Source organism: Artemia sp. Qi Xiang Cuo, chromosome 14 (genome assembly GCF_049724085.1).
Source record: "Artemia sp. Qi Xiang Cuo chromosome 14, ASM4972408v1, whole genome shotgun sequence".
NCBI classification, from domain to species: Eukaryota; Metazoa; Arthropoda; class Branchiopoda; order Anostraca; family Artemiidae; genus Artemia; species Artemia sp. Qi Xiang Cuo.
The window spans coordinates 26,896,750-26,911,710 of NC_142807.1; the positions used below are offsets into that span (position 1 = coordinate 26,896,750).

Sequence of the window (14,961 nt, forward strand, 5' to 3'; positions counted from 1 at the left end):
GGATACGGCAACCATGGAGTTGGCTTTTTGATTGGCTGCCGTGCGCGAAAAGCTCTTCTTGCATGGGATCCACTGAACCCCAGAATAGCCAGACTACGACTCAAAGGAATATTATCCAACATCTCTATCTTTGCTGTCTACTCACCAACAAGAGTGGCAACATATACTGATAAAAACTCCTTCTACACTGATCTGGAGACTACAATGCAGCAACACCTCAAACGAGACTTCTTGATTCTAGTTGGTGAATAGGACTTCCGTGTTGGCCCAACAGACCTCAATTTCCACGATATTGTTGGCCGGTTCACTTACGGACAACGGTGCCCCAATAAGGATAGACTTCTCCAGTTCTCTAGATCCCACATTCTTCTAATCACCAACACCAAATTTCAACACAAACCCTCACAAATGATAAATTAGTGCTCAAACGGTGGATCCACAACTGTTCAAATTGACCATATAATAAACCGACAGCGTTTGTGCTCCTCAGTCACAGATTCTAGAGCTTATAGAGGAGAATGCACGGGATCAAAATCTGGAAGTAATCATACGCTTGTAAGTGCAAAGACATTTCTTCCTGAAATTGAGTGTGAGGAAGAGATAACCCCCAAAATGGAAGTTAGACATGGAAAAACTGAAAATTCAATCAGTGAAAGACGACTTCTTCCTCAAGTTACAAAACCAGTTCCCAATCCTGACAGACGATAATAAAGATTCCACCACCCTATGGAAAAAATTTCGCGACACCATTAAAAAGTTGGCTGATGAAGTTATCGCATATGCTCCTGCAAAGCTGAGAAGAAGTTATTCCTTAGAAAAAACTGTAAAGCTAATTGAGACTAGACGACAGGCGTCAAATGCATCAACCGCAGTCAAAAAGTAATTATGTATACAAATTGAAACCAGGTCACGTCAGGACCGTCGGCAATTTTGGGATGAGCTTGCTTTAGATATGACAAATTCAGCCAGAAATAATGACACGAGAAGGTTGTGTAGAACTCTCCAAAAAATAGCCGGAAAAGAGTCAACGATCACTGGTCACTTAAAAACAGAGTTCATATAATTATCCAGTAAGCTTATCGCAGATCATTTCTGGTCTTCGTTCTCGGTGCGAACAAAAAGCTCCTCCCACCTCTTTCTGCATTAGCGGGTTAGTCTGTTTCCGATTGTTTCCAAACAAAGTGCATTATTCGTAATAGCAGGTTTCCACTTGTTTCCGATTAGATCACAGTCTGACTTGTCTACCCGTGAAAAGATCTGATGCCGCCTATGTTTCTATCTGCAAAAACGTTCTCCGGAGCACTCGCACCTTGGTCCGGGTTTTTATAATGGGTGAGATAGGGAAAGATCATACTGGATAATTATATAAACTGTGCTTAAAAGACAGTCAAAGTAATACAATACCTGACACGCAAGTTAAACTTGCTCACTAGAGGAATCACTTTAAAGACCTGCTTAATCCAAACACAGATGGGCAAGATGTGGCGATGATGCTGTCACCAACAGCTAAAAAACCATCGAATGAAATTGACATAGCACCACATTCAACTTCAGAGATATTAAACGCGATAAAATTGCTAAAAACAAATAAGTTTCCTGATGAAGATGCTCTCCCTCCTGATGTTTATAAGGCCTCACCGCATGTTGGAGCGGAACAACTAGAACCCTCTTCAGTCTGATATGAAAGAGGAAGACTTTCCCGTCTGATTGTAAGGTATCATTAATAATACCAGTATTTAAAAATGGGAACAAATGTGATAGCGGTCACTACCAAGGGATATCACTCATGGGGGATATCACTCATGGATATGGCCACAAAAGTGTTAGCGATGATGTTTCTCAAAAGGCTCGAGGGAGCAAGAGATGGACTGACACGTGAAAATCAGTGGGGATTTCGCAGAGGGAGAGTGTACACTGACCAGATTTTCACTCTTCGTCTTATTTTGCAACGGTGCAAACGCTACAACCTCCCTATAATTAAAACGTTTCTGGATTTCGTCACTGCTTTCAATTCTGTAACCTGTAAAATCTTTGGTGAATCATGGTAGAAGATGGTGTGTCAGTTGAATTTATAAAGCTGCTGAAGGCCTACTATGATCGTTGCAAATCTACTGTAAGAGTGCTGAACAAAGAAACTGAGTGACTACAAAAGAAACTTCAATGTGGATAGCGGTATAAAACAAGAGTGCATACTATCCTCCGTTTTGTTTAACTACTGTATAGATTGGGTTCTAGAAAGAGTTTTGATAGTGTCACTATGGGATTGGGCATTAACGTGCCTCACCTGGACTACGTGGATGACATCGTTGCTTTTGCTGCTATTCCCAAACAATGCTAAATGAAATAGCATATTTCTCTCATCTACTGGGTATGAAGATCAACACGGTCAGAACTAAAGTCATGGACCTTAATATACAGTCAGAATATCAGCTTGTGCTTTACTGACAAGAACTGGAAAAAGTCGATAGCTTCACTTATCTAGTCTTGCTAATAGACTCTCGTGGATGCTATGATGATGTACAAAACAAAATCAACGAAACCCAAACCATATTCTCTCAACTCCACAGCCATTTGTGGGACCAACAAAGATCAGTTTGAAGACAAAAATTTGTATCTACAAAGCGGCTGTTAGATTTGTTCTCTTCTATGCAGTTGAGATTTGGCCTCTAAAGGCGCATCATATCCGTAGTACAGAGATCTTTCACCACCGCCGTTAACAAAAAATCCTAAGGAATCAATACTCCAACAGAATCTCAAATGCTGATGTGCGTCAGCGCTGCTATAACATCCAGCCCACAGCTACGACTGATAAACAGAAAAGACTGCGTTGGCTTGACCGTGTCCTAAGAAGACCCAATGACTGCACCATCAAGCAACTGCTTCTAGCTGCTCCTCTGTCAGATTGACGGAGACATCCTGGCGGTAAATTGAAGAATTGATGGGCAACTTTCAAAAACGACCTCGATACTATTGGTCGGTTACCAAAGTTTGAGAAAGTGGGAGAGCGGCTGGCTCCGTTTTGCTGAAGAGATGGCACAAGATCGCGACAAATGGGAGTCAACCATACGGATTCTTCTAGATTCCTATTGAGGCGTTCACGCCTGGTCCCGCAGCAAGTACAAGTAAGTAAGTAATAGAACAAAGATGTCACAACAGTTATAAGAATAAAAGAGAAACTATTTAAAATAAATGTTGTGTTCCCTAAGGCGCAAATGACGCTTTAGCCATTAGAAGACATGGAGGGACGGTAGCACTAATCTTATATGTGGCACTTTATGATCGCTTGACAAGAGATGTATTAATTTTAATCTCTGTTCGTTTCGGCTTCCATAATTTACCGATAATGATTTCTGTTCATTTGACTGTTCAGTTAATTCATTTTAATATGACTCTTTAATTTTATTTTAAAAACGTACTTTCTGGAAAGCCTTTTTAGGTTAATTTCTGTTTATTTTTAAATGGCATGGTTTTATTATTAGGCAGTTCTTTTTTCAGTTTTCTGCTTAAGAGCTCAAATCTGTGTAATTTTTGGTTTTCCACGTGGCTGAAGCAATCCATTTGACGCTGTTGAATAAATATGTATATTATTCCACACTTTTGTTAAAAGAATGTTTTAATGTTCCAACTTTTGATTTGTTTGCTTGTTTACTCGAGGATTTAAGTTTTGTGCTGGTCTGATAACTTTTTTTGCCCTTTCAGGGCTTAATCTCGGGAGGAAAAATCCCCAAAACTATTTTTTTATTTAAATTGTTCTCGGCCTGGGAAATTGCAGTTGTGATTTTCCAACCGTTCAAGGACTGCAAAGTTTGTGTCCATTTCAAGACCTTTTGTCTCCACCCCCCCCCCCCCCCCAAAATGTATGATCACTGCTTCCTAGGCAGCGATCCTTGAAAGTTTGAAGCCAATCGAAGAAACACATATGGTTCTTTTTGGGCCGCAGTTTTGAGGGTGCCCGTGCCTCAAACTATTTTTTTTAACACCAAGAGTTTTGGACTAGGGACTTATGGTTTTAATTTTCGAGCAGGTCCGAAAAAAAGTTTATTGGCTCTTTTGAGGACTCTACCATGTCGAGAGATGAAGTCTTGGACTATTTAGGGCCTCATATTTAGAGGGCCTGGACCCTAACTAAAAAGAGGACTTTTGCCCATTTTTGGGCCCATACTTGGGGAACAGAGTTTCCATCCAATTCTTATTGTGCATTGGGGTCGCCATGGCCCAAGGACTTGAAAATGCAAGCTTCGGGCCAACAATCTTTTTTCAATAATCTTTCTCAGTTTCAGTAACCTTATGCCCCTAGCCTCTTTTTTTGTGCATGAGAATTTCCTCGATCTTGGAATTTACGGATGCAAGTTTCAAGTCGTTTAGAGACAAAAGCTTTCTGGTCCTTTTTTGGAGGAATCAATATGTTCTTTCATTTGTTTAGTGCATTGGGGTCTTCTCGACCAAAGGACATAATATACAAGTTTTGAACCGATAAAAAATAATTTTTGCCGGTTTAGGACCCCAATTTGAACGGGTTCAAAAATATCTTTTTACATTAGGTTCAAACTTGGCCCCAGCGGCTTATGGCTGTAAGTTTTACTTTGATAAGCCTTTTAACACCCTTCTCTCGCCTGATAAAATGTTTACTCCCCTTAACACAAGCAATGCCTTTCAGAATGTTATAAGCGGATCGGGAAAACAAAGCTTTGGGCCATTTCGGGCACTAGAGCTTTTAATTTCCGGCCAAAAAAGACCCCTGCCAAGTGACCCCCTACTAAGTGGCTGGAAAAAAGGAAGGAAGAAATAATACATCGAAGGCACGTAGCTCTTTACTTAGGAGTCACTATAGCGTTGCTTCTGAAAGACTATATATGAAGAACATGCAGTATGTTTAATCTAGTGCCCTTACATTTTAAAATAATTTAATGAAGCAATTGGCTCCATTATTCTGTTTTGTCATGCACTCTTATCAAATAGCCTCCCTCATATACTGGATAATTTCTTAAGTTTTAATGTTTTAATGTTGCTCCTTACTTTCAATAGAAAAAACTTGTCTTTTTATTCAATTTCTGATCGTTTTTCAGATAATCCCAGAAAATCCACATCCCTAAATGTAAAATCCCCCCACAAAAAAATCCTCCGTAGAAAGTTTCTCCTTCTTAAAATTCTCCTGCCCGAAAATTACCTCCAGACAATTCCAGCATCGCTGCGAATTACCCCCAGAAAATTTCTTGCTTATGATTCTGCCTAAAAATTACTTCTTAGCATACATTCACTTGAAGAAAGAATTTCATCTCATGTAATTTCTGATCCTTTTTAAGGTCACGAGGGAATCCCCCCATGCGTGGAAAATAATTCCCGGAAATCTTCCCCAACGGAAAGTTTCTTCCACAGAAAATTTTCCAATGAGAATTTCTTCTGGTGATAATTGCCCCATGGAGTATTCTCCTGTGGTAAATCCCACCCCCAGGTAAAAATGTCTGTAAAAACTCCCCATGTAAAAAACTCCACTGATAATTTCCCCAGGACTATTCCACCAAAGCATTTCCACATGTAAAATGGGATCGCCAATGAGAAAGTAAGATATCAAAATGAATTTCGTATAAAGGTTCTGGCAAATTACGCCCGTGTAAAATTTCCCCTGGAAAGGTCACCCCCCGGAAACTTTCATCCCAATGGGAAATTCTCCCCGTAAAAGATCCATCCCCAGAACCTCCCTCCCTTCACAAATGTCGGTAATCTTTCCTAGAACAAATACTCTGTTTAATCAGTGGGGAATTTCATAATTTACAGTCCTTTCTCGGGTAGTTCTGGGGGGTCATGTCATCTCCAAAGAAATATTTATTGTACTTTTCAACTATTAAAAACAAAAAAATTTAAAGAAGAAAAACGGGTTTTAATTTTCTATAAAGCAGTGAAATACAAAACAATTAATTATGCACAAAAGCTCCGAATATTTCGGCCCCACATCCGGGAGCCTTTCTCAACGGAAAAAAATAAAATAAAATAAATAAATAAAATAAAAAAAGTTAACTTACATCACAATAAAACATACTAAACACATAAAGAGAAAGAAAAAAAAGAATATATCACAAGTTTTTTCCAAGGGGATCAGTTAGCCCTAGAATATATGGTTTGCCAAAAATACATAAAACAGGCATCCCCTTAAGACCTATTGTTTCAACAACCAATTCACCAACGGTAAAAATCGAGAAATGGGCAGCAATGACACTTAAACCATTATTATATCTCCAAAATTCGTATATAAAAAACTCAAAATTTTTAAAAGATAAACTTATAAGTGTAGAAATATCAGAAGAATCTAGATTGTTCAGTTTTGATATAAAATCCATGTATACGTATATTCCTTTTTATAAATCGTTTAGTATTTTATCCAAAAGACTGGATGAACGAAAAAATGAGATAGAAGAATTATCTTCGGGAATTGAACTGGAAATTGTATTAAATTTAGTCAGAATAACTAGCAGGTATACTAACTATTTCACGTTTAGAGATAATTTTTACCGTCAAATTAGGGGTTTAGCAATGGGAGGGCCTTTAAGTCCGTTGTTAGCAAATATTTATGTAGAGTATGTTGAAAATTTAGCTATAGAAACATATTTTTTCAAACCTAAATTTTGGGGCAGATATATGGATGATATTTTAGTTATTTGGAATTACGGGGAATCAGAAATTGAAGGTTTTTTGGAACATTTAAATAATTTGGGAGGAGAATTAATTTTTACAATTGAAAAGGAAACAGAGAATAAGTTACCGTTTCTAGATATTTTGATCCATAGAAATAATAACGAACTAGCATTTTCAATTTACCGTAAACCGACTAGTAACAACCGTTATTTGTCTTTCACATCAAATCATCCAATCCAAGTAAAAAGGGGTGTGGTTATTTCTTTAGTGGATAGGGTATTAAAATTAGCATCACCAGGATACATAAGAAATGAACTAATTTTTATTAAGGATATTCTAATAGGTAATGGCTATCCGGAAAATATGATTTCTCAAATAATTGAAATAAGGAAAAAAAGTTGACGGAACCAAAAATATTAGAAGAAGATGGGTCAAATAAAGAAACAAATTACATAACTTTGTCTTTTATACCAGTTTTATCACAAAAATTAAGAAGAGAATTAAAAAAACATAATATAAATACAGCATTTAAATCAGGACATAATATAAGCTCATTGTTAAATAAAGGGAAAGACAAGGTACCGAGAAATTTGCAAAAGGGAGTATACAAAATTCCATGTTCTTGTGGTAAATTTTATGTGGGAAGAATGCAACAAACTTTAGAAAATAGGCTACAACAACACAAGAATGCAATAGATTGCGCTCTAAAACAAAACAAAAAACCAGAAACGTTTGAGTCAGCTGTTGCAGAACATCTTTATAATTTTCCTCATCACAGTATTTTATTTGATCAAACAAACATAGTAGATACGTCTGTAGGACTTTTACAAAGCTTAAGGGAAATTATAGAAATAAAAAATATAATATATGGGGGTACTAGTATCAATAAAGATGAACGGGAATTCAGGATAAATTCAATTTATAATAGTTTAATTAAAATGAAGGCAAGATATTCAACCAGTACTGATTTTAATAATATTTCTGAAACGAAAGATGACCTTGCGAACAAAGGTCAGAACGGGTTAAATGATGAGAAAAGTAAACGAACTGCAGCTAAGCTTGCAACCAAACGAATCCATTAAATTTATAATTCTTAAAATGGTTGATGAACTTGTGAAATTTAATTAGGGGTTATGGGCCGGGGGGTTAGTTGACCTGTTATTGTGTTGATCTAAGCATAAATATTTCTTCATTTTTGATAGATTTCCATTTATATACTGGGATGAGGCGAGTTGACTCGTTATAGACATTCAGTGCATGAAAGTTTTTATTTAATATATTTCAATTTACATACTGAGAGGAGGCGAGTTGAATCATTATAGACATTCAGTGCATGGAAGTGTTTATTTAATATTTGAGTTTTGTTTTTTTTTATTTATTTATATTTTTTCTTTTTTTCTTTCTCTTTATGTGTTTAGTATGTTTTATTTTGATGTAAGTTAAGTTTTTTTTTATTTTTTTTATTTATTTTATTTTTTTCCGTTGAGAAAGGCTCCCGGATGTGGGGCCGAAATATTCGGAGCTTTTGTGCATAATTAATTGTTTTGTATTTCACTGCTTTATAGAAAATTAAAACCCGTTTTTCTTGTTTAAAATTTTTTTGTTTTTAATGGAAAAGCAGTGTGGTCTAAGAAATTATTTACTTTTCAATTATACTGAAGAAAATGGCTATCTCAAAATTTTGATCATGCGACTTTTGGAAAAAGAGATATTAGAGAGGGGCTAGTTGCTCTCCAATTTTATTGGTAACTTAAAAATGGCACTAGGACTTTTAATTTCCATTTGAATGAGCCCTCTTGCGATTTTCTAGGAACACTGGTTCAATAAAATCACCCCTGATAAAAAAAAAAATACAAATAAAAATGCATCCAGGATCTTGGTAAATTTTCAACTCCATGTAAATATTCTCAGGCTCGTAGCCTTTGATGGGTAACACTAAACTCAATGAATCTTATATATTTGGCATCAGCATATTAAGCCAGTTTTTTGATATACCTATAGATGCAAAAATTCTGTTCTATGGAGTTTCAGTTACTAATGAGCCAAGTCGCTCCATACTTACATTTCGTTATCACAAACTGTTTAGTATCGATGTTTACTTTTCTTTTGCAAGATTTCTTTTTGGAAAAGGTATTCTATATTAAAATGTAGATGAGAGAACCGGTAAATCTTATAAACTGAATGATAATACATCTTGCAAGAAATTTATAGACACTGTCAGTTTAGCTACCGTTTGACAAGATAGGAATCGTTTCAATGGCTCCACGGTAAAACTGCAAAACAAAAACTTCTTTTCTGTTAGAAAGCAGAGTCAAGGTTTCTGAAAATTCTATTCGAACGAAATGAAAGATTGCCATTTTTAAATGATATGGGTCTTTATCTTTGTCTGCAGTTCTTCAGGAGCGCTTTTGTGTTGCTGTTAGAATACACCATACATCACATTTATGCATCTTATAATATAGAATAATCTTATTTCAGGTAGACACAATAACAATTACTGGAGAGTGTCTAGACATCTTTATGACCCCAAATAAGGACGAAAAGCCGAAGTTCGATTTATTCACGGTGGAAAACAATTCAAAAATGTTCCATTTTAAGACAGCATATTACACCACTTATTTGCCAGTAGCAGCCTCAATGATTTCGGTAAGCCTAATTTCGGTTCTTCTTCTGAAACTTCGCTTCTTTTTCATATTGTTTTAAAATAACTGCGCTTAAGCTAGTTCATGTGGCCTTAAGGATACATAGAGCGTTCAATTTATGAAACTTAAGTATATGTAAACTAGCCAGCTTTACGGGGTTTTGAGGCTATTCTCCTTCTTAGGAAAGGACTCCTCCCCTCGCTTAGTAACTCCGAACTTTAACAAGCACAAATGAGAAATAAGCTCTGACAGATACATCTCTCCCTTTGATTTGGCAGGACTTAAGCCATTCGCCCTTGCTGCTATGATCCTTGCGTCGCTTGTAACATACTGATAAGGATACTTCAACGATCTTAGGGTGATCTATCTTCCAGTCCCTCGACATCAAACCCAGGTGATACAACGAATACTGACTGTGAAAATATTAGGTTGTGGCGTCAGTTCAAGACGGGTTCTCTGGATTATCTTAATTCATTAAGAGTTTTCCAAGTTTAAAATTGTCTATGTCCTTCCTGATACTTCTAATGGTATTTCTGAAAAAATTTAACTTTCTATCTTGAATGTTTCAGTCGTAAACCACTGGAAAGACATCTAAATGGACAGAAAGACACTTTATTCGCAACAGATATGCAAATTTTAATTCTATTCTTATAGAGAGCTGATAAATACAATGATTAAAAAGACATAAAAAATTAGGGATTTATACAAAATTGAATTTTTAACTTAATATAAATGCTATGTATCGCGTTATACAATAACACTTAGTAATTGCAAATTTAAAATTGTTCAGGAATTTGGGGGCATACGAAACTAAATGTAAGCATTGAACATACGAGGTTATCAAGGACAAATTAAATTAGGACCTGATATGCATACAGCAACAATTAAAAACACAAATTAAATGTAATCCGTATATTTTCAAATAATACCTTTTTCTATCCTAATCATATTTTTTCCATTTTAATGCGGCTATATCGAAGCAACATGTATTTTTTTTTTTTTGGTAATTTGTTAGACTTTTTAAAGGTAAGCTTCAATATCCTTAAACTAGAAAACACTTTTATTTGATTGAGTTGGAAATCTTTCTTATTAAATGAGAAAATTTTGATACCAAATTTATGATGGTTTAGAGACATCAAAAAGTTTTCAGTTAAACAAAAATCAGTCTTTAGGTATTGGGACAATAACTTCTGGGATCTACAATTGAAGAAGGGTATTGCTAATTGCATTGCTCAAAAGTTTCAAATATTTCTAAATCAGGGATACAGTTTTCTATGAATAAAGTCCTTAATTCAGACGCACAAGAAAAATAATTCAAGTTGTCAGGATTCTAATATTTTCGGGTTCTTAAGTATCCAGGACTGCACCAGCTTTTGGCTAAAGTCGACAAAATATTTTTGATGAAGTTACTTCAGTGTCTTTCCCCCACCAACTATGTTTGTCACAAAAATTATGAACAGTGATATATATTGCGCCCCCTGGCATTGTGCGCCCCTAGGCCTGGGCCTAGTGGGCCTATTGGTAAATCCAGGCCTGGGAACAAAGCTTCTTGGAGAACCATTTCCCTCCCATCAAGTGCATTTGATCTTGTTCTTTAAGAATTTGAGCGTATTTTCCGTACCATCTATTTTTATTCATTTTCTTAGTTTAACTAAATAATCAAATTGTTTTCACGGTTCCAAATATCACATGATAGTGTGAATTCTATTGATGCTTTGACAATCAAAAATTTTATATAAGTCAATGTAGGTCTTTCACTTTCTTCCAGATTTAGGTCCGCCAAAGCTTTATGAAAAGAAAATGTCACTTGGAATCCACTTTCTGTTTTAGACCAAAAATCAATCTACCACAATTTTAATTTGTTAACCAGGGCTTTATCTTTGGTCTTATATACCTTCGAATTTCTTGGATCTATGAACTAGCAGGCTCTATCCGCGAATCTACATCCTAATTGCTACCCACCATTGTCCAAACGATTGATTTTTGGCAAAAACCACACATTTTCGTTTTAGACGGAGGTCGCAAGAGCTGCAAGATAGAACTGTTTATTCAAGAGTAAAAAAGCCAAATAGTTTATTTTGGAAAACTTAGCCTAGCAAATAATTCTCAGCTCCCACTTACCCCGAAAACTAAAGCTGACACAAAATTTATGATTAATTGCTATTGATTTGCTTATTTCTACAATTCACAAGAGCCTTAAAGACAAATGTCACTAGAACTAAAGTCCAAACCCCTTAACATACTCTCACACTCACATCAATACTTTTATTTGCAGCTGTGACAAGTTTACTCCCTTCCGTCAAAATGGTTTTGTCAAACAACATAACTTAATTCTACTAAGAACTCATAAGTCTAATGGCAAAAACTATTAATTTCTACTTTTTAGTAATAAATCTACTGTTAAAAGTTAAAATCAAGATCTTAATTACTTTTTTCCTTACTTGTTTTGAATTTTCGATCAGTTTTCGTTTCAAACCTCAGGAATATGCATACCCAGTTATGTACACCCAAACTCAGGTTTGATTATTTCTAGAATGGTTTTAAAGACAAGAGTGCTTTTGATGCTGTTCGGGATATAGCAATACCACTTGGAATTTATTTCCAAGAACAAGATGATTTCATTGATTTATATGGTGATCCAAGTATCACTGGTAAAATTGGAACTGACATACAAGAAGGAAAATGTACATGGTTTGCAGCTCAGGTGCTTACACATGGAACTAATGAGCAGAAAAAATGCTTTCAGGTTAGTCATTTTGTTAATGATAATTCTACCTGCATACCTTGTCTATAAGTCACTTCATGTAAATCCTGTTTATAAGTCTTTTTCTATAAGATCAGTCAATTATATTTTTTTCGGTACTTGTCATTTAAACGAAACACATCCAAGAAGTGAAGTTAGGTTAATACTACTGAAATATAACCTACAAATAACCTTCAATTTATATAATGATATGATGTGAACTACATACTTACACATTAGGGGGGGGCGGAGTATTTGGACAGTGCCCCTAACCTAACCTACCCCCTACACCCCTCTAAAAAGCAAAAATATATAGCGGAAATTATACAAGTCCAATGGATTCTGTCACTCTTCATTTGCCTTTGCGGCTAAGACACCTGTTTTTCTCAAATCTTGCATTCAGTAAACATCTCGACTGTGTTTCGTTTAATTTAACAAGTACCTTTTCTTCTGCGGACACTGACGTAAATATTTAGGCACTGATCACTCCAGAAATGCCCCTCCCATGGAAGTTATTTCCCGGAAATTAAAAACGCGGAAACTAGCCCCAGATAATTAGCCCCCGGTACATCTCCATATGTAAAATTTGGTGCAGAGAATGTAAGACAATTAAAGAGAATTTCGTATGGTAATTCTGTCAAATCTCCCCCCCCCCCCCAGTGTAATATTTACTCTGGAAAATCCCCCCCCCCGGAAATTTCTCTCCCCAAGAAATATTATCCCTATAGAAATCCACTCCAATCACACATACCCCCCCCCCCAAAAAAAAAATGTCTGTATACTACCCAATAACAAAGACTACGTAAGCAATGGACAAATTTTATGACTTACAGGCCTCTCTCTACGGACTGCGGTGGGTCATTTAAAAGCTAAAGACATAATAATTTGATTTTTCAGCTATACTGAACAAAATTGCTATCTCAAAATTTCGATCAGATAACTTTGGGGAAAAATAGGCGTGGGGGGCTAGTTGCCCTCCAATCTTTTTGGTCACTTAAAAAGGGCACTATAACTTTTAATTTTCGTTCGAATGCATCCTCTCCCGATCTTTTAGGAACTCTATTTCGATACAATCACCCCTGGAGAAAAAAAACTAACAAAAAAAAGAAAATAAAACAAATAAACACGCTTCCGTGATCTGTGTTCTCGCAAAAATAGCAAAATTCCACAATTTTGTATATAGGAGCTTCAAATTTCTACAGTAGAGTTCTCTGGTACGCTGAATATGGTGGCGTGAAATTCATTAAGATTCCTGTAATTTTAGGGGGTGTTTTCCCCCAATTCCAAAACAAATTCAAATTTTCTCAGGCTCGTAACTTTTGATGGGTAATACTAAACTTGATGAATCTCATATATTTGGAATCAACATAATAATCAAATTCTTTTGATGTGTCTACTAATTTTCTTTTTTTTTCTTTTAGAGTTTCGGTGACTGTTTAGCGGAGCTGCTCCTTACTTACAGTTCGTAACCACAAACTGTTTGATCAGGTTCTTTATTCTGATATATTAAAACGACAAATTTTGAAAAATGATTGGGTACCCTCTGTAGGGTTGTTTAGAAGAGGTAGTTTAACTTAGCATTTAATTTCTTGCAAATATTTTGCATGAAATTACTTATAGAGATAGTTTAATTTATCATTTGATTTCTTGCAAATGTTTTGCATGAGATTACTTGTAGAGCTAGCTTAGTTTATCATCTAATTTCTAGCAAATATTTTGCATGGAATTACCGATAGAGGTAGTTTAACTTACCATTTAATTCGTTGCAAATATTTTGCATGAAATTACCGATAGAGGTAGTTTAACTTACCATTTAATTTCTTCCAAATATTTTGTATGAAATTACCTATAGATGTACTTTAACTTACCATTTAATTTTTTGGAAACGTTTTGCATGAAATTACTTACAGAGACATAAAAAATGCCTCTGGAGCAATGCAGCCTAATCAGTACTGCAAATCCTTCCAGACATTCCATCTTCTGCTTACATCTGCTTATTATTCTTCAGAATAATGCTTTGAGAAATGGAGGCCAAATGCCAAAATGCCAAAATGCCAAAATATAAGCTCTTGCCTGTGGCGTGATTACTTTTGTTGCTTAAAAATGGCACTAGATGTTTAAATTTTCTTTCCAATGAGCCCTCTTTCAATAATCGAGGGGTACTGATTCGAGACGATCACCACTGATGAAAACACGCAAGCGTGACCACTCTTCTCTGGAAAAATAAAGAATATCCTGTTTTGTAGATGGTGGCTTTAGGGCTCTCATCCATGATGAATTTCATTGTTTAATGTTCGTCATTTTCATCACCCTTTTCAAAGATTGTGCATAATTTTACATACATAATAGATTTGACTGAGCAACTGTAAAACTAATAGATTTGGTTGTTGCATATATTACAATTAAAACTTTGGTTGTAGAGTTCCAATTTCTAGTGACAAGAGTCGCCCATTACATACAGTTTTTTCCGGGATCTGTCTGATCCAAGATCCCTTTAATGTGAGGGAAGCTGTCACTCACTCCTTCAACTGCAGTTTTTTTTTCAATCAAGTTTAATGTTCGTATAACAGTGGGTCAAGGATTTTGATGACCCCCAAAAAAGTTTACCCTTTCAAATATTTTCCTAAGGAGATTTAAATTTATTTATGAATGTTAAATTCATTCATCAGGGGGTAAATTTTCTCTGAAAACAAAATTATTGGTAAATTTCGTTTTCGAAAATGAATTTTAGAGTCATCATTTTCATGGTTTTTAAGTGAATTTATTCAAACAGATGTTTTGCTAAAAATTTATCCCCTACTGATTTCGGCAGCGGGGATGGTGTCAGTGACCTCCCCCCTCTACTCTCGGAAATAAGTGCTTAAAATGTACGTAAATAAAAATTAGAAGTACTTGAAGAGCAACCCTTATAATTAGAAACTGAAGTTTAAAAATACAACATATGCA

At 35.6% G+C, this 14,961-nt stretch overlaps 1 protein-coding gene across 1 annotated transcript in view; it reads left to right on the forward strand.

The window, feature by feature from the left end:
• LOC148944321 (uncharacterized) overlaps positions 1–14,961 on the forward strand; it is a 62,135-nt gene that overhangs the window by 24,133 nt on the left and 23,041 nt on the right. The window contains exons 5-6 of the mRNA XM_089100124.1: positions 9,109–9,276; positions 11,806–12,018. Coding sequence (XP_088956250.1) covers positions 9,109–9,276; positions 11,806–12,018 — 381 coding nt within the window. The remainder of the gene's footprint in view (positions 1–9,108; positions 9,277–11,805; positions 12,019–14,961) is intronic.